The sequence below is a fragment of the Phaethon aethereus genome (assembly GCF_964289735.1).
Source record: "Phaethon aethereus genome assembly, chromosome: 2".
NCBI classification, from domain to species: domain Eukaryota; kingdom Metazoa; phylum Chordata; class Aves; order Phaethontiformes; family Phaethontidae; genus Phaethon; species Phaethon aethereus.
The window spans coordinates 52,004,320-52,025,603 of record NC_138582.1 but is presented as its reverse complement, the minus strand read 5'-3'; the positions used below and the strand labels follow the sequence as shown (position 1 = coordinate 52,025,603).

At 40.0% G+C, this 21,284-nt stretch overlaps 1 protein-coding gene across 1 annotated transcript in view; it reads left to right on the top strand.

Moving 5' to 3' along the window:
• The window catches only part of TAF4B (TATA-box binding protein associated factor 4b), a gene marked incomplete at both ends in the record, with an annotated part of 73,411 nt that overhangs the window by 28,456 nt on the left and 23,671 nt on the right, over nucleotides 1–21,284 (top strand). Inside the window, 6 exons of the mRNA XM_082014994.1 lie at nucleotides 3,921–4,056; nucleotides 4,667–4,772; nucleotides 10,080–10,252; nucleotides 12,913–13,043; nucleotides 18,824–18,949; nucleotides 20,061–20,117. Coding sequence (XP_081871120.1) covers nucleotides 3,921–4,056; nucleotides 4,667–4,772; nucleotides 10,080–10,252; nucleotides 12,913–13,043; nucleotides 18,824–18,949; nucleotides 20,061–20,117 — 729 coding nt within the window. The remainder of the gene's footprint in view (nucleotides 1–3,920; nucleotides 4,057–4,666; nucleotides 4,773–10,079; nucleotides 10,253–12,912; nucleotides 13,044–18,823; nucleotides 18,950–20,060; nucleotides 20,118–21,284) is intronic.

Genomic DNA, 21,284 nt, shown 5'->3' with positions numbered 1-21,284 from the left:
TTTACCTTTTCAGAGTTGCTTAAAAAGAACAAAGCACTCAACTATATGGAGGAGATGAGGTGTCCTTCTTATGAGTGGGTTTAAGTTATCACGCATATGCACTAACAGTCTTTGATAGTAGTAGCTAAAGCCAAATTGGAAAAGGAGTTGATACCCTTACTGTCTTTAAGGACTAAATTTGAAATTCCAGCCAGAAGAAAATGAGGCTTCTTAGGTTGTACAAGGGCTGGAGAGCAGTTTGTTGGCAACACACCAAGCCATGTAATCCAGGGGAAAGGTTGGCCATCTGTACAAATAGACAAGGATGCTTAACTCTACACTGGGGAGTCAAAACACTTCTTGATTACGATATTGGTGAACTCAAGAAATGACTTCTGCTTCCTCCACTACTGCTGTGTGGCATCCCATTGCAATTGCTTTTCTTCGCTGTGCCTTACAAGCATTGAATTGCATACAAAACATGTTTTTATCCTCATTTGGGTAGATCCCAGGCACAGTGATTAAAATACTTGCTCTTCAAAATACGTATTTAATTTTGGTCTCGTAGTTGCAGGGCTGAGTTGACCACTTCGCAACTCAGCCATATCAGGAGCTTGGTGTTTGTTCAGGCAACCTATTAGCACAAACAGCAAGTTAGTAGAAGTGGCTGCATTTTCTAGGGCTTCTCTGGTGCATTTCCTTGAAAGGGCAGAGGGTCTGTTTTCCTCCCACAAGAAAACAAATCTGGCCCTCCCCTCTCTAAACAGAAGGGTCCTGCTGCCAGCTGAAAAGCAGCACATGCCAGCTGTGCAAATCTGTCCATACAATGCTGCCAGCAATTTCTTTCCCTTTCCAGCCCACAGGGTTGTCTGATGCCATATACTCCCCCTGCATGCCCATTTCTAATTTAGGTCTCTTGTGCTTGGGAATGTAAAGTGAACTTTCATGTGCCAGCTCCGATGTGACATTGGTGCTGCTTAATAATGCAGCACTGCAGTATTTAATATTCAGAATTGTGACCAGAGTGATGCAACATGTAACTGTCTTTTCTGTGGCATGATTATCAAAACTCTGGGTTTGTATGGTGGACACAGAGTGACCTGTTCTTCAGGGATGCTGTTGGGGTTTATAGAACACCTGTGCTGTGAGAGTTGCATGATGGACAGGGTTCCATCCCAGTGACTTTCTGCGTTTAAGGGCATTGGCATATACAGAATTTTCATCCTGGAAAGAAAGTCTGTCTTGCTGTAGTATTGCTTTGTCTCTTTAGTTAAAGCACAGTAAATGAAAATTTACCAGCCACTGGCTTACAATGGTGAGAAAGCTGCTGTGAGACTACAACTTCATGTTAAGCATCAAGAGCAAGGGTTTTATGGTGTAGTCCCCACAATTACCAGTAAGACATGCTCCATGGACATAGCTAGTGGTTGAAGCAAGGAGTGAAGTCCTTATGCTATTCTAACCACTTGTTCTTAGTGAGTTATTGTTAGCGTCAAGTCCCCTCAGAACTGAGCTTTCTTGAGCGGAGGATCTCCTCTGTTATTTTTCAAGAGTTTTTTGCCCTGGATGTGTGCTTTTGCATTCAGCTGGTGAGGCTTCCTTCACAAAGCAGTACTGCCTGTAGTGTGTGATGATACCTTACCATCTCTCTGCTGATCTCCGAACTTCGTTTTATGAATGCAAAACAGGTTCAAGTAGCACTAATCAAAGTATCTCTCAGGCAGCTGTCCCAATGCTGTCAGCTGGATGTTGAATTGCATATTTTTTTTTTTTTTTACTTAGAGTGGTGGTGCTTTTTATTCTGATGTCTCTGTCAACCTACTTAACGGGGCACAAAGGAACAGTCCCTTTTCTTTGTTGCTTCTTCCTGCTAACCTGAAGAAAAGACGCAATAGCTCTTTCTTATAGATATTATCTATTTTTTTAGTACTTTTTTCTGGCATTAGGTTCTTGTTGAATTTTCTAGGACTGTTGCCCTCTTCTGTTGCAAGTCCCAAGGACTTCCAGCTTTTGTTGGTCTAGCAGCTAGAATAGCAAACACAAAATCGGCTTTACTGCCAAGACATCCCTTCTGTTTCTCGTTGATCTAGATTCCTCGGTTACTTGACTTACTTCCCAATCTCCACCTAGGCTATTGATTTAATACTACCTATCTCTGTTCTTTTTGTCTGCTGCACCTTCATCTTGAATGCTTATGTTTCCTCCTGTGCTGTTCCATGTTTTGCATGCTGAAGATGAAGCATCATTCTCCCTGGTGGTAGGGAGGATCTTTAGGTGTGTGCCAATGTGGGTCCTGGTGGAGCCTGTGAGTAGTTTGTCCAAGCTGGTCAGTGGCTCAGTAATTATCTGAACACATAAATGATGCTGTTAATGTTATTTGTGACTTCCAGAGTATGGAAGCTGGATCTTTCAGAAGGATCAAACTGCGCTTTGGTAAAAACACATAGAAGTAAATGTTAGTGTCTGCACTACTTCATGAGGAAGTGCTGCATGTGCAAGCATTGACTCTGTCCACAGTCTGTCCCTGTACTCCCGTGGTTCTTTCCTCTTATGGATCTTATGCTTCTTCTCAAGAGCTGTCAGGTCGTGGTCTGGTTTTCAGACACCACCTTCAACTTGGTTATTCTACGTTACTGTGGTTGTGCCAAACCATGATGCTATTAGTATGGGGATGGGTGGGGTGTATCTTGACTATTGATATACAAAGTACCTTTTTTTGTGAATGTGTGTTGTTTATGCTGATGGCGTTTACTGATAAATCTGAAGTTAGATGACAGAAGGAGACAACCTTCTGAAGTATATAATAAATGTCAATTCTTTAATTAAATAAAGTTTTGCAGTGTTGCTGTACAAGCTCTCTTTAGGCTTTCTGAAGTTATAATAAAAGATGCAGAGGAGAAAAAATGGTTTCTTGAGCCTGAAAATGCCTTTGTATTAGCTTTTTGCTGCTAAATAAAATAGGGTTCAACCTGAAGATGTTGATAATTTTGTGCTTTGGTAAAAGCACATCTTTCTACTACTTGTATTCAAGAACTTTTCCAAAGGATGTATCAAAAGCTGCAGCCCACATTCTGCTAGCTAGGAGGCTTAGAAATGAGGCTTTTAGGGATGCTGCAATTTTATTACTTTCTTGCATTTTAATAGGTGCCCCTGAAGAGGAAGAATTAGTATTTATGGGCTGTGCCTGTAGGTCTGTGTTGTGATGACATTCTGCTGCCTGTTTTTGTTTCTTTCAAGAGTCTCTTTAAACAAAACTATCAGCCCCTTCCTTTTTACCCTTCGGCAGTGTCCTGATGTTTTTGTGCAGAGGCTGTACCTGCTATAGGTGTTGCTAGTTGGTGCTTCATGTTCCCGCTAACTGATGTGTTCAGTGTACTTTTGCTTAATACTTTGAAATGCAGCATCTCAATTTATAATTGATGTTGCGGCTCCAAAAATGCATGGGTAACCTTACAGTGTATACTCTGAATTCTTGACAAGAAAATTATTTCATGCAGGACTTCTGTTTGGTTTTGGTGTTTTTTCTTTTTAACCAGGTGTATGTGATACCTACCCTTTTGAACTGGCTGGCAGGCAGACTCAATATTCAGTTGTTAGTCTGTTAAGCAAGACTTACAGGAAGGAAAACTTCTTAATGTAATGGATAGTGTAATACTGAAACTTGTCTAATATGTTAATCAATAAAGAGAAGGGGTGAAGTGTCTGTTAGAGCTCACTGAATGAGCTGGAGCTTAAAGCTCACCACGAGTTGTTAAGATTTCTTTTCATGAAGTAAAAATTAAAAAAAGTGACGTTCTTCTGAGTATGCTGTTTGCTTTAAACTGAAAGCTGGACATGCATGCATGCCCCACAGCACTTCTGGCTGAATGAACATTTTGATAGTATTTGCTTCTCTGTATGTTTAGCTCTTCTCACTCTTAATATTGGATATTCCATTTCAGGTAGTCCAAAAACCATCAGGAACCATTGTAAAGCAAGTATCCACACTCCCGCAACCCTCAACACTGACCCTACAGGCATCTGCTGAGAAAAGGATGCCGCTGAATACACTTGTTCATACTAACCAGTTTCCTGCAGGTAAAGTGTAACCTCTTTAACGGAGAAGGGAGAGGACTGTTGAAGTATAGAAGTAAGTGCAGGCTGTTGGTAGATTGTAGGAATGTTAGAAGGTAGTTGTCTGTCAGGAGAGGCCAGCTCTGTGCAGTAAGTTGAATATCTTTACTGTCTGCTTGGAGTTCTGGTGAGAAACTCAGTGCCATGTCTACTTCTGGCACCTGTTAAAAGCATGTCAATCAAACATTTGGTTAAAACACTGCAAAGTAAGCTCCTTGCAGTGAACTTCCTTTAAGCCATGATGCTTTTGAGAGTCATTTCATCAGACTTTGATTTTTTTTTTTTTTTTTTTTCTTCAACAGGTCCAGGTTGATGTATAATGTGAGTTGGTCTCAGCCCGCCAGTTTTCACTAAAACCTTTCACTGGTCAGCACAGAGGAGAATGTTTGAGAGCATGTAGGGTTTTTGGCCATACAGAGCATGTAGAATGTGAGACTCTAGAGTGTCTGGTTTTCAAATGGACCTAATTAGTTGTTGTTGAGTCTGCAGTAGCCTTTGCTAGAAGTATGAACTGATTAAATAGTTGTCTTGGCATTTTGCTTTCTACTATGGCATGTTCTTTGCTTTGTTTTAGGTTCCATTCTGAAACAAATTACCCTGCCAGGAAATAAAATTCTGTCGCTTCAAGCATCTCCTGTTCAGAAAGCTAAAGTAAAAGAGAATGGAGCAACATCCTTCAGGTAAAAATAAACGATATCAGAAGTTTACTATAGGAATGAACAAAAGGAACAGACAGCAAGTATAGAAGTGGGAACAGAGCCCAAATAAAATCAACTTTCTTTAGAATCTTGTTTGATAGGTGTTTTTCACATTATAATACTAATTGGCAAGGGGGAATCTAAACATTTTGACCTCATGGCAGATGTTAATTATTCTTAATATAAGAAAACTGTCCTGATGAGGTTGGAATTTCATCATGCTATCACAAGAGTATAATTATATAAACAGGGTGCATCAATATGCATCAGTGTTTCACTTGTAGAGAAGGCATATTGATCTCCATCCTATGAGTTCTATTACCTTGTCTAAAGCAAAGTTACCTTGTATTAAAGCTCTCCATAAGATTAAAGCAGTTATAACCTCTGTTTTTTACAGATGGCCAAATAGCATTGAACTGTTACTTGGACTAGCTGGTAACCTGTCTAAAGCTCTGTGCTGTATTTCAAAATCTTTTATTAGCTCCTCTTACAAGCTTGTTCCTGTATGTAGAGGTGAAAGTCTTTGACTACACCTCTAATTATGGCTTCTGGCATGTTCTGTAGGCCTTTAGATTACAAGAGTGCTTAAAACTTTTGGTTCTGGTAACTGATTAACTTCTCAAAAGCAGAAATTATTTTTGTAGCGCTGAAATATATTGTTGGAACAGAGGTACAGACTGCCATAAGTCATAAGACCAATAATGCTTGAAGTTGGTCTTCCAGGGATAAAAGAAGACATGACACCTTTGTCTTGTTGACCCGTTGTAGCTTTCAAGAGATGAGAAGTCAACTTTGTGTGCACTGATACAGACAGCTGTTGTTGCCTGTATACTGTATGTCACTGTAAACAACATTTAAAACTCTGGTAGCCGGAAGTTGAAATGAAAAGCTGATGTTAAAAGCAATAGCTGTGTTCAGCTGCCTCAAGCTCTTATGAAATATAGTTCAGAATATAATTTGACATGTAAACTTGGGTAGTGATGTTTGGGGGGAAAAAAAAATCACTTTATAAATATCATAATTAAACTCCAAACAAACTCCTAGGAAAAAAAAAATTTCTTTGTGATCTTCCAATTGGTATATATCAACTCGCTTACATGAAAAAGTTTGAATTCTTGAAGTTCCTTCCCTGAATTGTTAAATTCTTAGTGTAGGAAGAACTCTGCTTTTGGATTATGATTTTCAAAGTCACTTAAGTCTGTGAGAATTCAGATTTTAAGTCTTTAACACCTTAAACTTTTCTGGTAAGTCTCTTGTCTCTGAAGAATTTATGTTTTTGGATACACCCCTGGTGCTGCTTCTATTCACTGCTATAACCAAACTTTCTGATTTTAAAGAAAACCTACGTATGAGAGTCTTCGTAGATCTGAACCTGTGCAGCATGTACCTGAATTTTTGGCTTCCCTCAGTCAAGTATCTGTGTTCTCTAGGCAGGTCTAGCACCACATAGTGTTAATCTGGCCTGGGCAATAGATGTTCCACAGTAAACCGTGAAGTGGTTTGCTCTCTTCTGTCCTGATTTTCAGTATTCCCAGCACAGCTATTCCTTGTGACCTGTGATCCATCAACTGCTGATTATGTGTGAGGCAGAGAGAATCACCATGTCCCCTTTCAGGTTTTGTGATCAGATTTGTTATGGGCAGAGAGCATGTCTTGTAACTGATGTGGTTGTACTTGTGACACTTCAAACTGTGGTCTCTCATTGCAGTATGTCATCAAGCCTCACTCCCTCTGCTGTTGTGTGACTAGGTTAGGACTTGAGAACATAGTACTCACTAAGCTGTACTTAATAAGCTGCAATTTGACCTTGTCTGCTCTTTAATGGGCTGTTTTAGGTTGCTTGAGATGAGTGGTAGCAAAAATGGCAATCCCCCACCCCCAATTTAAAAAAAGTCTTCTAGAAATAATTTCAGCTAGGCATGGGCATCACTGGCACTTGATTGCCCCATAGCATATATTGTAAAGGGCAGTCTGTTTTAAAAGCATCAAGATTTTTCATAAACTGCTTTGCATACTTCTGCAAAGTATATGCTAGAGCACCTTGGAAAAAATACGATGCATATTTGCATGTTCAGTTATTTGTTTTGTATCTATTCCATTTAATAGGGTTGTTCTCCAAAACACATACAGCTCTGATTTGTGCATTTTGACTGGAAGGTACCAGCAATCTCAACTAGGAGACGAACAGGAGTGAGACAGCAGAGTGGAGAATGTCTGGGCAGCTGCTCCTCCTGCCCCATGGTGGTGGGGAGCGCTGGTGGTTCTTGCTTCTCTGGAATTGTTTTGTCCCATGTAGTTGTCCATGGTGGTGCACGGAGGTTTGGGTTAAGCATGCCTTTCTGGTTTTCCCTTTGACTGTTGTATGAAATGCAGTAAATAAAGATGGATTTAGAAGAAGACATGTGCACTGGTCAAACACCAGAGGGTGCCACAGACTCACTTTTCAACCAATACAGGCAAATTCATACATGTGAGGTGCGTTGCTTGGACTTCTTTTCCAGTGGAATATTCAGTATAAATGTCAAACCTGACTTCATGCAGGATAACACTCAGAACTGTTTTATTTTCCCCCTTATCCTGATAAGCTTAAATCGTTGGAGACATAACAGCTGGGAGAGTTTTTCTTGTTGTCTGTGTGATGTGATCAAATGAAAAAAGCATTAAAGGAAGTCATGTACAAGAGGGACTTTACGGAGGGATTGCTAAAATGAAAGCAAGTCAGTATCCAACAGAAACATCTGCATGTATACTGTGGAATCGTTTAAATTTACCACTTTAGTAGAATGATTTTTAGAGCTTACTGAAAGTACATGATACCGTAAAATGATTGAGGTTTGTTTGGGGGGGAAACAAAAAAAACCCCAGTACAAACTTAACATGGCTTCTGAAACTTACGTTAGTCTTTAGTGGGCACTACTTCTAAGGAAATGTAATGATAGTTTCTTTGGGTTAAGTACAGCACAGCAGTGTTTTCGTAGGTGCAAATCATTCTTTCATCAAGGCTAGTGACTCAGTGACTTAATGCAAACTTATATCCCACAGTGAAGACGTTAGAAGTAGCCCTTAAAAACAGTACAAGTAGAGATGTCTGCTTGCATAAAAGCTCTTGTATGTGTGTACTCACAAGAGAGACTGTGTGCATGGAAATTTTAAAGAAAATAGTAACCTCATAAAAGCTCGTTTTGGAGAACTGAAACTTCTGTATGTAGAAAGGTAGATAGATGTATAGTATAGAAGCTTACCTCTTTCTTGCTTGAGTGTTTGGAGTATGTGGCCAGATTAAAAGTTAAAGGGATTTACTGAAACTGCGTGCTAGACAAGCATCCTTACTTGGTTTCCATAAACAGCTCCTCTGGGTTAATCTCAGATATCTTAGTTGCATCTGCAGCTCTGATAACTTGTGATGTATGTTCTTGGTGCTAGTTGTGCTGATTTTGTATCTCCTTTATCAGCAGATCCATGACAGTCACTCCACTTTGGTGGGATTCTTGCCTCTGCCACCAGCAAAGACTTCTCTGCAGTGGTCATTAAGAGGAGGAAACTGGAGTGAACTTGTGAAGATCAGTTAGCACTCAATTATCATGCAGTGAAGCTTCATTTACATGGTCCTTGAAAGATCAGGGTCTCTGTTAGGCTGATAGAGCATGAATATATGCTCCGAACTGCTCAGTTGCTGGTTGTGAAGGTGTAGGAGGCGGGAAGCTGTTCTGGCAGAGGTGACTTTGGCTTTGAATTGTAACTGTGGTCATCTAACTGATTTGACAATCCTGGGATTTAACGTTTTTCTTAGCACGATGGATTTATAGCTATAGCATCTAGTCAGACTTAATGAAGCTGGTTCGAGAATCTGTTGGGTCTCCTTTTCCCTGAACAAATTGCATAGAACCTCCTAGCCCTGAGGGCTCATGAACGAATGGCGGGAGGAGTAGGGGAAGGCTGGACTCTTTTTTTTTTCTAGCCAGGATTCTCTCCAGAATTTTGTGAGAGAAGACTTGTGCCATAGTAACCTATTGAAGCCCGAAGGAGAAAATGCATCTATATAGTTTAAGAAAAAATCCCAGCACTTTCTTGTGTCTTTTGAGTATCGCTCAAACCCAGCCCATGTTACAATAACTTCAGCTTCTACCTGTTGCCAGTCAGAAGACAGCCTCCCTAAGAGATGCCATATCACCTAAGAATGGCAAGTTTCTGGCTAACCCCTTGTTCAAGATGTAGACCACACAGTATTTTCTGAAGATGACTTTATCAAACCTTGTCAGACAATATTTTTCAAGAAGGGTGTGTATGTTTTGGTTTTGTTTTCTTTGTTTTCGAAATCAAGACACCTTCAGATTGAGTGCTTCCACTTGGCTGTATTAATACTGCAGAATTCTCTTCTGGACTGGTTATAAACCCCAGAAGCCATCACTAGGGCCTTTGTCACCTTGTGAAGCAATAAGCTTTTCTCTTGATGATCTAAACTTATTTGAAAATAACTTAGATTATTTCATTGACAAAGTCCTGCAAAAACTTTTCCCATAAAAGATTCATTTAGTATTTTAACTTAAATGATGTTTAAAAAAACAATAAAAGCTGAGGCACACAGGCTCTTTGCTTAACATGTGCGTTGCCGTGATTATAGCTGGTCTTAGTTATCTTAACCCTAAGTATGCCAGACTTCAGTTTTTATTTTGAACATGTAGCCCAAAGCTGCTACAGCAGAATCCAGCTAACAGAGGGATGTTAAGAACTAGAGCTCTGCTGCTGTTCTTCAGAAGCATAGTATCCTTCCCACTACATACATAAGTACTGTATGGTAGGACTGATTCAAAGGGCAAGGCCTGGGGTGGTTCTAGTATGTGAACAAAGATTGTATATATCTTTTGTATGTTTGGGTTTTTTTTTTAGAGGGAACTCAGTAACAGAAAAGTGAAGATCAGGTGTGTGCCAATACGCTTGTATTATAAGCTTCAGTTGATAGAATAAGTATCTGTAAGAAAATGGGCTTGTTTATAGCTCAATGAGTCATTATTCAACTTTATTCAACACTTGGATCTACCTGGTTAATTGGAGTTTTAGAACAAAGGTTTAAGCAGTTTGCATGAGGCATTAGTGAAGCTAACATTTGAGAGGCACTTCACTGAATTGTGAAAGCTTTTTAGGAGCTATCTATCCCTGTCCACGCCCACACTAAACATCTGTTGTGTAGGGGTAGCCTCCAAGATACCTGAATGTGGCTGTTTGTTGATAAAGAGGTTTTTTCTTTGTATACATTCTGAACTAAGCATAAAATGTTGGTTTTCTCTTTAGTAGAGATGAAGATGACATAAATGATGTGACTTCTATGGCTGGGGTCAATCTTAATGAGGAAAATGCGTGCATTTTGGCAACAAACTCCGAGCTCATTGGTACGGTAATCCGCTCTTGTGCAGATGAACCTTTTCTCTCCTCAGAAGCGCTTCAGAAGAAAATCTTGAACATAGGTGAGAACAAAGCATACATAACAGATATCTATGGAGTACTATTTCCTTACCTGTTTCATCAGCCAGCCTCCCATCTTTGAAGAAGGAGCTGGAACTATTAATATCTGCTATCTCAATTCATATGTTTCTACCAAACTATACTGAGTTTTTACTTCCCCTTCTAGGAAACAACTGTTCTCTAGGCATTTTATGTGGAAATAATCTGAAGCACAACCAGAAAAAAAGAAATTGGTGCCACTCTTGCATATGAAAACTGAGCAACTTTATTACTCTTAAAGTTAATAGAACACATAACAACCATATAAATGCTAGTGTCAAATCAAACACTTAAGCATGCTTTTCCATTTCTGCAGCTCCTAACCTGATGGATTACACTGACTTTCCTAACAACTTTTGCACTCCTCAGCCTGTTCAGATAGAAGTACTCTATTGACCAACGTTACAGATCCTGCCCATGTGATTAGGAAGAAGTTTCAAACTGCCAATATGCACAGGGCAAACCTTTGTTAATGACTCCCTCTGTGGAAGAATCTTTCATTCTTTTTATGCAAAAGAGATCTTAAAGCTGCTTGTATCAAAGATTAATACTGTGGAATGTATGTTGAATGGCTGAGACTAAACTGGAATAGGAAGTTTTCAGTGTATGTATCATTTCAGCTGTTAGTTTCTGAGCAAAATAATAACTGTTGCTTAGCAATGTTGTATTATGTCAGAGACAAGAGTGTGCATTTGTATAGCACCATGCTGACTGGTACCCCTCCATCCACAGCAAACTGGGTGAATGTTGCTCAACTCCTTGCTCATGCTCTCTGCCTAGTAGCTTGCCATACTGGAACAGTGAGTTTTACAGCTGAGCATTCAAGAAAGCCTTCAGTTCATACCTGCAGTCATAAGTCTGTCACAGTGGTTTAACTACATGATCGCAAAGTCTTTCAGCACACTTGTTTTTTTCCAAACTAAGCATCTAGCCTGTGACAAGCATGTAAGTTGCAAATGCTGTTGGCTACCTCAATACATCCCGCACTAGTTAGCCAGATATGCCATCTGGGCTGTATGGGGCATAGTTGAGTGAAATAAGTGCTGTGCTACTAGTGCAAAAGGGAAAATACATATTGGAACTGGTGCCTAGAAGCTTTTCCTAAAATTCAGTAGAGTGTTTACCCGTCATCCGTGGGAAGTGGATAAAAAAGAAAAGTAAATAGCTCTACAAAAACAGAGAGAAAGTACTTTTAGAATAATTGTCTGGTTTGGGGTGTGAACACCATTGAAGGATGGAGAATACCAGCCTGGCTGTTTCATGGCTTACATGGTCGCTGTTCCACATTAATAATAATTCATGTCATAAATGAGAAGTGTTTTGATTGCAAGAAAAAGAATACAGTCAAGGGAGTACAGCAATTCAGAACATGAACGCTTCTGCTCTTGAACCAAGCCCTCTTTGGATTAGGAAGTGTGTGTTGAGGGAGGACTTGAGGGTTGGGGGGGTCGTTTTGTCTTTAAGTTGAAGTTTAGTATTCTGGTAGTCTGGTGGGAAACTGGTGAGGAAGTGTTGAAAGGTGCTTGAGCAAAATAAACACTTTGATGGTATCTGGGAAAGCATTGTAACATTGTAGATTCCCTGTCTTGCGAGGTTGTTACTCATTTTCAGTTAGAGTAGCAAAGGCAAATGAAATAGGTGATTAGGTTTTTTACAGTGTACTGTTTATCCATTCTTAACATTCGACTTGGCAGTAAATACCAAAATGGGTTTTGAAGGCGTGCCGTATATTGCATCATAAAGTATTACAGCTGCTTGTAAATGCAGCGAGGGGCAAGGAAAAGCCCTTCTGATGGGTACAGCGCATGAAGCATGTGAAACTGCAGACTGCTGTGCCTACCAGGGAAAAGTTGCTGCCGTCCAGGTGTCTTGATGGAGTTGGGTTGAGTGATTGATCAACCATGGGAAGACGCCTGTGTTGGCAGCTGGCACCTGAAGGAGGGTTGCAGAGATGATGCCCAGCTCTGTGCACGGGGCTGGGACAGATTTGCCCAGAGCTGTCGCCAGCCTCAGTCGCAGCTGCTGAAACGCAGAGAGGCAGCAGCAGCCCAAGAGAAAAGGTTGAAGGTGATGGCATGATGACCCTGGCTGGACTTCATCTGTGTTGTCCGAGATGCTGCTGTGGGATGGCGGTTGGTCGAGGCAGATGAGAGGGTCCGGTGTGCCTGGAGTGCGCTGCAAAAATCATCCCCGCTCATTGAATAAATGTCATGAGTTGTTAACAAGCACAGTGTCAAGCAGGGCGAAATGTAATTCTCTATTTTTTTAATTACTGGAATTAACAGAATATGGCACTAATTTCTACAGCTACTGCTTCTCCCCCTCCCCGAACATGAAGCTTGATTTGTGTTCTTATTAACTTTGTCCTATAAATGACCTTGCAAGGAGAGTGGTTCTGGAGGCTAAGTGAAACAATGTCTATATTTTCTGAAGCTCCAGGCTAAGTTTTATTAATGTAATGTCTAAGATCTTTGAAGTTGTGACTTTACCAGGAAAATCATAATCTCCAAACCTTTATTCATAATGGGTATGACTTCCAGGGGGAACAGAATACCTGCTGTGCTAATTATTTCAATTATCAGCTACTACTAAAACACGTAATGGATTTTCTCTGCTTCCACAGGTAAAAGGCATGACATTATGGAACTTAACTCTGATGTTGTGAACTTGATCTCCCATGCTACACAGGAGAGATTACGAGGGCTCCTAGAAAAATTATCTGTAATTGCTCAGCACAGAGTATCAACCCACAAGGTAAAGGAAGTCATTAGGCAAGTTTTGCACCAAAGTTTTCCTGCTTTGCAGCGTTGAAGGTAAACTTCTTCCAGGTATAGGCACATCATATGCAATATGTGCATTTTCAGCATCTACCAAAGGCTGGTTTTGTTTTAACTGTTTATAGCCTCTAACTATTCCTTAAGTTTTCCATTCGACTTGTTGGATAAATGCTCTTAAAATGCAGCATAAGAGAAAATGCATGTGTTTCTCCTCTTCCATAGAAGTGGTGGCTGTTACACAAAATCTATCTTGCCTGGTAAATGTAAAGCTAATTTTGAATGCTCTTGGTGGGCAGGTTGATGTAGGGGCTTGTGTTTGCTTTATGCATTTACTGTTGGTGGAACTGTGGTGTAGGCTCAGTAAAAAGCCTTGGGAAACTGATTTGAATATTTTGTTTTTAGGAAGTGCTCCATGTGAAGGCAGAGACCCCTTTGATCTTAAAGTTTCTGATTTTTTTTTTCCCCCGCCGGCAGTGGTACTTAAAATTCCCTCCCCTCCTTGTTGTATTTGCTCCATTCAATACAAAGTATATTGGGTTCAGTGAATCGGTATCACTTAAGATTTTTCTATGGTACAAATGGGAAGCAATAACTTACTAGTGGCCAAAATAGCTTTTTGAGCCTTTTTTTGTCATTCAATAGTAAGCTATTCATCCCTACTTTTTCCAGTATCAAGCTGTTTTAGAAAAAAATTTGAAGTTAAAAGTAGATGTATCTGTCAACTCTTAAGTTCTTGTTTGTTTGGTTTCTTTTTTTACAGTAACTTTAATAAAATTTAACAAGAGCAACTAACTGATGGGATAGGAGTTATTTTTGAACTGAACACTTTTTATAGGCTCTTAAGCACTAGAGAAGCAACAGTAAAGAGCAGGAACTATTGGGAAACTTCCAATTATTTATAGTGACGTCTGGAGCAGCTGTAGTATGCTGTTCCTTGCCAGAAGAAGATACAGTAGAAAAAAAATCAATACAGAAAAAGTATACAGCTTTTTATGACAAGTGTTTAGAAATCTGCATATATTCTGTGTTGTCTCTGGAAAGTTGGTGGTCCAAGAGAGATTGTGAGCAAAAGTGAGGTAGAAGCAAGTCCTGAGTAACTGGTAGGACTTAGTGTCTTGCAGAATATCAAAGACAGCAAGGGAATGTTTTTGGACAGTGGGCTTGATATGATGAATTGCTTTAGTTCAATGGGAAAGAAATAGGAAAACTGATAGGTTTTCCTCCAATTGAATTGCCAGAAGCAATAAGATTGTAAGGCTGCAATAAGAAAAAAAGTAATGGGCTTAATAGTCTTAGGGGCACAGGTACCCTCTTTCGGTAGGAAGATTGTATTACAATACAAAGGAGTGTCCTGCAGGATTGCATTTGTGAGTAGCCTCACATGAGTAATATTACTGTTAGGTGCTGACAGGCTTTTGGAAATCTTCAAGTTTGGAGATTTGATATTGAGATTTGGAGATACAAATCTTGAACAAAAAAGTTCAAGAACAGAACACTGCAGGGTGTTGGAGCCCTGTTATGTGTTTATATATGTATTTATACAGCCCTGTATTCTGCTCCCTCTAGGATATCAGTAGACACCAGTGTGCAATGTGGGCATCATGTATTTCAGAGAATTATCCAGAGGTGTTCCAAGAGGATTGTGTAGTTGCCCTGTAAGGCTTTTTATTGGGCTATCTTCATTACAGAAAGATGGACAGTAGTAGGGATAGGTGTGGTGAAACCAATGTAACTATTGTTAGGGTAAAGGTTGGTGTAAAAAGCCAGTAATTCATAGGGTCATACTTGGGACTTTCTTCTTCCCGCTTTGCTCAGCTCATGCCTAGTAGCTTCCATCTGATGGTTAGCTCTTCAGAGAGAGTTGGCAGAGTAAAAGTTTCCTATCATGCCACCATGTATACCTCCCACTTTTACCCTTTTTTGCTAAAATTTAAGGGGGAGGGAAAAAAGTAAGTATATAATTGGAAGTTACTGACTTAATTAGGATAAAACTATCATGGTGGTATCCCTATCCAAAGTAGGGAATAGCCTTTCAGATTGTCGTAAGCTGCTGTTTGTGCTGTGGTTCTTGTTGCGGTGCATTTATAGAGGCTTGGTAAGACCATGCGGGCAATTAGCTGGTTCAGTTCCTCAGCTGCTTCCCTCCTGTAACCTGGAGACCTGCTGAGGTGTAAGAGTATGCATGTGATGTAGTATGATAGCCAAGACCAGAAGTAATAATGACAACTAAACAGTACAGTGATCAAAAAATGTTTTTGATGTGAGTGGGTTCGGAATAGCGTGAGAGGAGTGCTCTGTGTTCCTTTGTTTGGAGCCTGTGAACATACAGCTTCAACAGGCATGATACGGTGCTGTGCTGTGAACGCGGCTCCACGAAAACATTTTTGCCGTGTGCAGTAGCAATAAAACGTGGCAATCCTAAACTGCACTATTGGTTAGGGTAGTATGGTGTGGTAGCTCCATTGGTTTAAGGGGTGAGCTCTAAATTTAGGAAAGGAGTAAACACTCCTAGATGTGAAGACAGACAGCCTCTTCCTCCCTCTGCCCGCCCCACCCTGCCATCGAACTGCGGAGTGCAGAAGTACCTTATCAGAGGCTTTTCGGTTCTTAACTCTGTTTAGGAGTTCATTATAAAAAGCAAAGCTCAATAGGTTCCCTCATAGTAACTGCAACTGCCCGTGTTCCTGCTCTGTCCTCAGCAAGGCTGTTCAATGTGACTTGAGCCGCCTTGAACAACATGACTCCAACGTGCCAGTTAACAAGTGTTCAGTTTTCATGGGAGAACTGGTCTTTAAGGGTTTCTTCCAACTTCTTTCCTGGTAGACTGAAGTAGAACACAGCTTCCCCGTATGTGGATTTTTCCTTTCTGTCCCTGGACATGCAATATATTCCTGGTGCTAAACCGCAAATGCCTTAGTCAAGTGTCAGATTCATTTACAGACATGTCACAATCTAGGAAGGAAGTTGCAAATCGCAGGCAAGGAGTATAGCTGTTCTAGAATTTGTTACCAGGTCTCTTCTCACTAAAGGCATACCTGGGAATGCTTTGCTTCAGTGCTGCACGTTTCAAATATGTGTAAACCTAAGATAAAAATTGTGGTATGGGTTGACTGTGCTTTAGAGTGCATCCTTGGAGAAGTCTTGAGTATGTACATTTCTCTTGGAGAAAAATGTGTGGAGGAATGAATTTCATAGCAAGATTGTATGGATGTGCAAATGTGCTATTGTTTTGTGAAAGCAATAGCTTCTTTCAGGATAGTGGAAAAACTTTCTTTCACTCTTTTTTGTGAACTCCAGATTAAATTTATCTCAGTTAAAGTAAAACCGACTTTTAAAACTGTCAGATATACAAGTTCAGCTTTGGCACATACAAATCCAACCACACTCTGTATTGTGGTTACATGCTTTATTTATCACTAAATTAAATTCCGTCCTTGATTACACTTGTAATTTTAGTTTTGTTGGGTTTGCACTGTTGTAGCTGGGGACAGTTTGGCCTTATATGAGGAAGTTAAGCTTTTATATAGATAAAAACTGAATCCAGCTTGCTTAGTCATAACAGTAATGGCTACGGGTTATGAACAGGTATAAAATATAATGTTTTCTGTCTAAGCAGTTCAGAGCTAAATGATCACAGAGGACAAATTTATTGGGTTGATAGGACAAAATATAATTGCAGGTGTACCTGCAGTTCTGAAGAAGACCTGAAATTTGGTCTCTTAAAACAGTTGTTGATGAGCTGAAATACTGTTATGAATACACCCATTTCTCATCCCATATAAACTCATGGTAGTGCATTAGGTGCTTCTGGTTGAGAGGCTTGCAATCCTAATTGTCATAGGGTCTTGGATTTGGCTTTAAAAACCTAAGTATCTAACTCCAACTTTGGGCATCTCAAAGCAAAACACTTCTAAACATTTGAAAAATAATCTTCTAGGAATACTGCCACCTTCTTTGTCCTTTAAAAGGATTGTGGCATGGTGGTAGATTATTATAAACTGCTTCTTCAAATCAAATTGTACTAAGGTGCTGAGACTCACTCATGGAGTAGTATTGTTTTGTGGGGTGCAGTTAAAAAAAATAATCTTGAGCAGTAAGAGAAGAAGAGGGGAGGAAAGGTTTGTTGGGCTTTTTTTGCAGAGCTGCAGACTCTGCTTGGGAAAGACAAAGTCTCCTTGGTTGCAACACATGGTGTGGTCTGAGCCACAGCTGGCGATAGACGACAATGTGGTGGCTCATTGAAAAGGACCAAACTTAATACCAGAAGAGGGATTGATTTCATGCTTTGGCTGGGTTGTGAGAATTCAGATTGGGAGACAATGGTGCCTCACAAGAAGGCTTTTACTTTCCTTCCAACTTTTAAAAGTATATGACTGGGTGTGGGAAGAAGAGTATGAGTATAATGTGTTTGAAAACTAAAAATGTAGCAACCTTTTTGTCCATATGCTTAAAATATACCCTTGCCTAAAATATAGCTGTAAAACACATGCTTATTCCAGAATAGTGTGTTGAGGTTGCTTCATTGAAGTGTGAGACTGGGGTAGGGTAGAAAGAGACATTGCTGAAAATATGTAGTGTGTTTGGCTGGTGAGAGCCCAGGGGTAAATTTCTCAGGAAAATGCAAGTTCACAAAGTAACAGAGAAATAAGATAATTCTAAGGCGTGCATTAAAGAGTGGTACAAACAGGAGGCGCGGACATACATCGTTTAGAATGAGCTCCCTGGCTTGTTTTGCCCAACGCCCTTTGGCCAACGTGTGGCTTAAATAGCCTGTATTTAGAAGAGCAGAATAGTAAAACCAAGCTTTTTTTGTTGGCAGTTGACCACATTTTAGATCTTTCTTCTCTTTCCTATCTAGGCAAAGTAAAACTAAACTCACTCAGAATTTCCAGTGAGGGCAAAAATAGTATGAAAAATAAACTACTGATTGCCATTTTTTAGACTAAAAGAACCGTAGTCTTGTTTCAATGCATGCACATTCAGTTATTATTGGAATTTGTCATTAGTATTCACTGGCCTAGCTTTGCATGGGGGGCTGGACTAGGTGATTTCCACAGGTCACCTTTCAACATAAACGATTCTGTGACTTGAGAGTATTCACTGAGGCAAAAGTATGTATTCCCAAAGGTATAATAAACCATATATAATTAATCATTTCATTTCCCACACCCCCAACATTCATAACAACTAGTTCTAAATCACCCCTCTGCTCCATAAACCCTCTTTTTGGAAATACCAGGTGAGACTTATTTCAAATTCTGGATTAAACAGCTGAAACTAAAACATCAAACACTAGAAACTTAAAACTTCAAATTTTATTTTTTCTTCGCCCTTTCTCTTTAAAGGGGAAAGGATATAATGTTCTGCTGCTTCACGACCCTTTGTTTTTGCCTCTTAACCTGTCCAGAAGACAATCTTGTACATAGGTTTACTGGATATGAAATTGCTGTTTAAAACAAAATTTTAGCCTTGAGACTTCAAGACTTTATTGTTGTTACAGTCAATAAACAATAGAACTAGATGTTGCTAATGTCACTTTTGCAATAACCTCTTACTAGTCACAGTTGCCAAGAAACATGCTTCAGTGGAGAGGAGATGTTTAAATGACTACCTACCACCTGAAGTCTTTCTAAAACAGCCTACGCTTTTCAGCTTTGAAAAGATACTGTTGTTCTTTTCAGATTGGTCCCATTGGGTTTATTAGCTCTAGTGGTGTATATAAAAGCCTGGTTGTCTATAACAAACTTCTTTTTCCAGGGGAGTGATAAGTACATCGTATCTAGTGACACCAGAGCACAGCTGAGATTTCTTGAAAAGCTTGATCAACTAGAAAAGCAGAGAAAGGATGAAGAGGAACGTGAAATGTTGCTTCGAGCAGCCAAGGTAAGAACTTAACTTCTTGCTTTCCAAGGAAGTATAGTGATGTCCTTTAGACTGGTGAACATCTTCAGGTTTCTCTATTTCTGCTTTAAATGTAGTAGCCATTATGGATTACCAGATACAGCGTTAATGTTTAGGATAGCTTAGGTTATACAGAAAAGGATTTTAACTTCACATTCTTTAAAGAAATCACAGGAGTTCTTTTGAACGTGTGGTGGGGTGAACTCTTCTTTTGAGGCTATTCCTACTGGTCAAAATGAAACAAAAGAAGTATTCACATAGCTGTTAAAGTCCTTCCTGGTTCTGTTTCTGGCTCTGAAGTTGGGAAGTCTTTCTCTATATTTGTGTATGGCACTGTTTGAAAATATGGGTTCACTATGCTTGTTCAACTGGAACTTGGTGAGATCCACTACCCTGCAAGATATGTTTGTTTTCTGTAGTTAGAACAGAGGGCTAGCCTTGGAGCTGGTCCTGTAACACCTGCAAGCCCCTGATGGGAGCCAGTGCTAGTACAGAATAAGTACCCTTCTTCCTCCTTTCCTTCCCTCAAGAACAAGGGGTCAAAAAAAAACCCCAAACCATCAGTAGATGTTGCTCCATCAGATGTGACTTGATCATATTCTGTTTGGTGGTTGTGTGGTGGTTTGTTGGTTTTGTTGGTTTTGTTTTTGGTGTTGTTTGTTTTTTTTTTTTAATTTTGCTTCAAGCTGCATACTGGAGCCCCTTGGGTAGAAGCCTGATCTAGACTTGAAAGAATCACGTTGTACTTGCAGAGTATGACTGCCTTTCTTTTCTATAGTTCCTGTCCTTTTTAAGTGTCTGCTGCTGACATGAACAACATCATGCCTAGACTGGACCTGACTGACAATGTTAGCATCATTTTCAGCTTAATCTTGCTTCAGGCTAGAGCAGAGGCAGCCAGCCCAGATGAGGGGGGGGGGGTGCATGTATGTGTGTGGAGGGGGAGGGAAGCCAGTCTGGATTGAGGCATTCACCCCTGGAGCTAAATCTTTCAATCACCGGAGAAAATTGTCATTTATTAAATATTTAACAGATACCATGGTGTCTGGATGCCAGTAATTTCTATGCAATCTTTTTCCTCTTCCTTTGGTAGAGCCGTTCCAATAAAGAAGATCCAGAGCAACTGCGGTTAAAGCAGAAAGCAAAAGAGGTAGGACTTTCCAGTTACCATGCTTGCCTTTGTGTGTTGAGAGAAGGTTGGCAGCTCTGTCCTGGCAATTAGGTCAGGGTTTATTTTGCTGCTGCATACCATTTGCAGAGGCCTTGGGGAAGGACAGGAACTGCCTCAGGCAAGGGCAGTGCTTCAAATGAGGTCAATGAATTATGAGCTCTCTTTTTTAACATTTTACTTTCGTAGTTTCAGTCCCATCTAGAAATGGTCCTTTGTAAACTGCAGCAGTATACTTGGTAGGAATATAATGTGGGATTAGGGGGAAAAAAAAAAAGGAAGAAACTTTGAGATTTAGCATCTGGGACTGTACAATAGGCTACATTTTTCCAGGGTAATTGTTCGTTTTGTAAATCTGATACTGCTTATAATTCTTTGGCTGGGAGGCGGTACTGGGATTTAGTTTTAAATGGAAAATGCCTCTGGCTTTTAATTTTCTGGGCCCAGCAGTTTTCTGTTCTGGAATGGAGCCCTTGTTTCACACAGTTCATGTTTAGCTGCAGGGGTTTTAGTTTATAGCTTAGACTGGTTAAGCTTTTACTCCCAGAGGCCTCTGCATAGCAACTGTAGAAATCAACAAATAAGTTCATTTATGTCTGCAGCCTCCTCTCAGTAGCTGACTTTTTACATTTCCCAATATCCATTTCCTGACTTTTCTAGCCTGAGAGAAAAAAGCTCCACTAATTGGAGCTTATTTTAATTGAGCCTTAATATTGGATCTCACTGGAGTTGCCCCCAGAGCTACTGGGAACAGAATGAAATGAAAGTACCTAAGGTTGAAGATGTGTGTGTGTGTGTGTATGTGTGTGTGAAATTTTTCACTTGACCTACAGATTCTTTTCCCTGCTGAATAAATCATCAAGCCTGTTCACATTTCTGATTAAGGATCTGACAGCAGACGATAATAAAGACAATTGAGGTGTGAGACGTGTGATACAGAGCTGAAGAAATTGGTTTCTATAGTTACTTGACTGATTTCATGCAATTTTTAAGGATCTTTGTGCTAAATGAGAATGACTTTCTGAGCAACCTTTTTCCTTAACTGTGCCTCTTGAACTATGAAATTTGTTGTTGCTTAACATTGCTGCACTTGGCTCCTAGGTGCCAGCAGCAGCAGCAGGTTATTTATGAATGCTTTAAAGGCCCTTA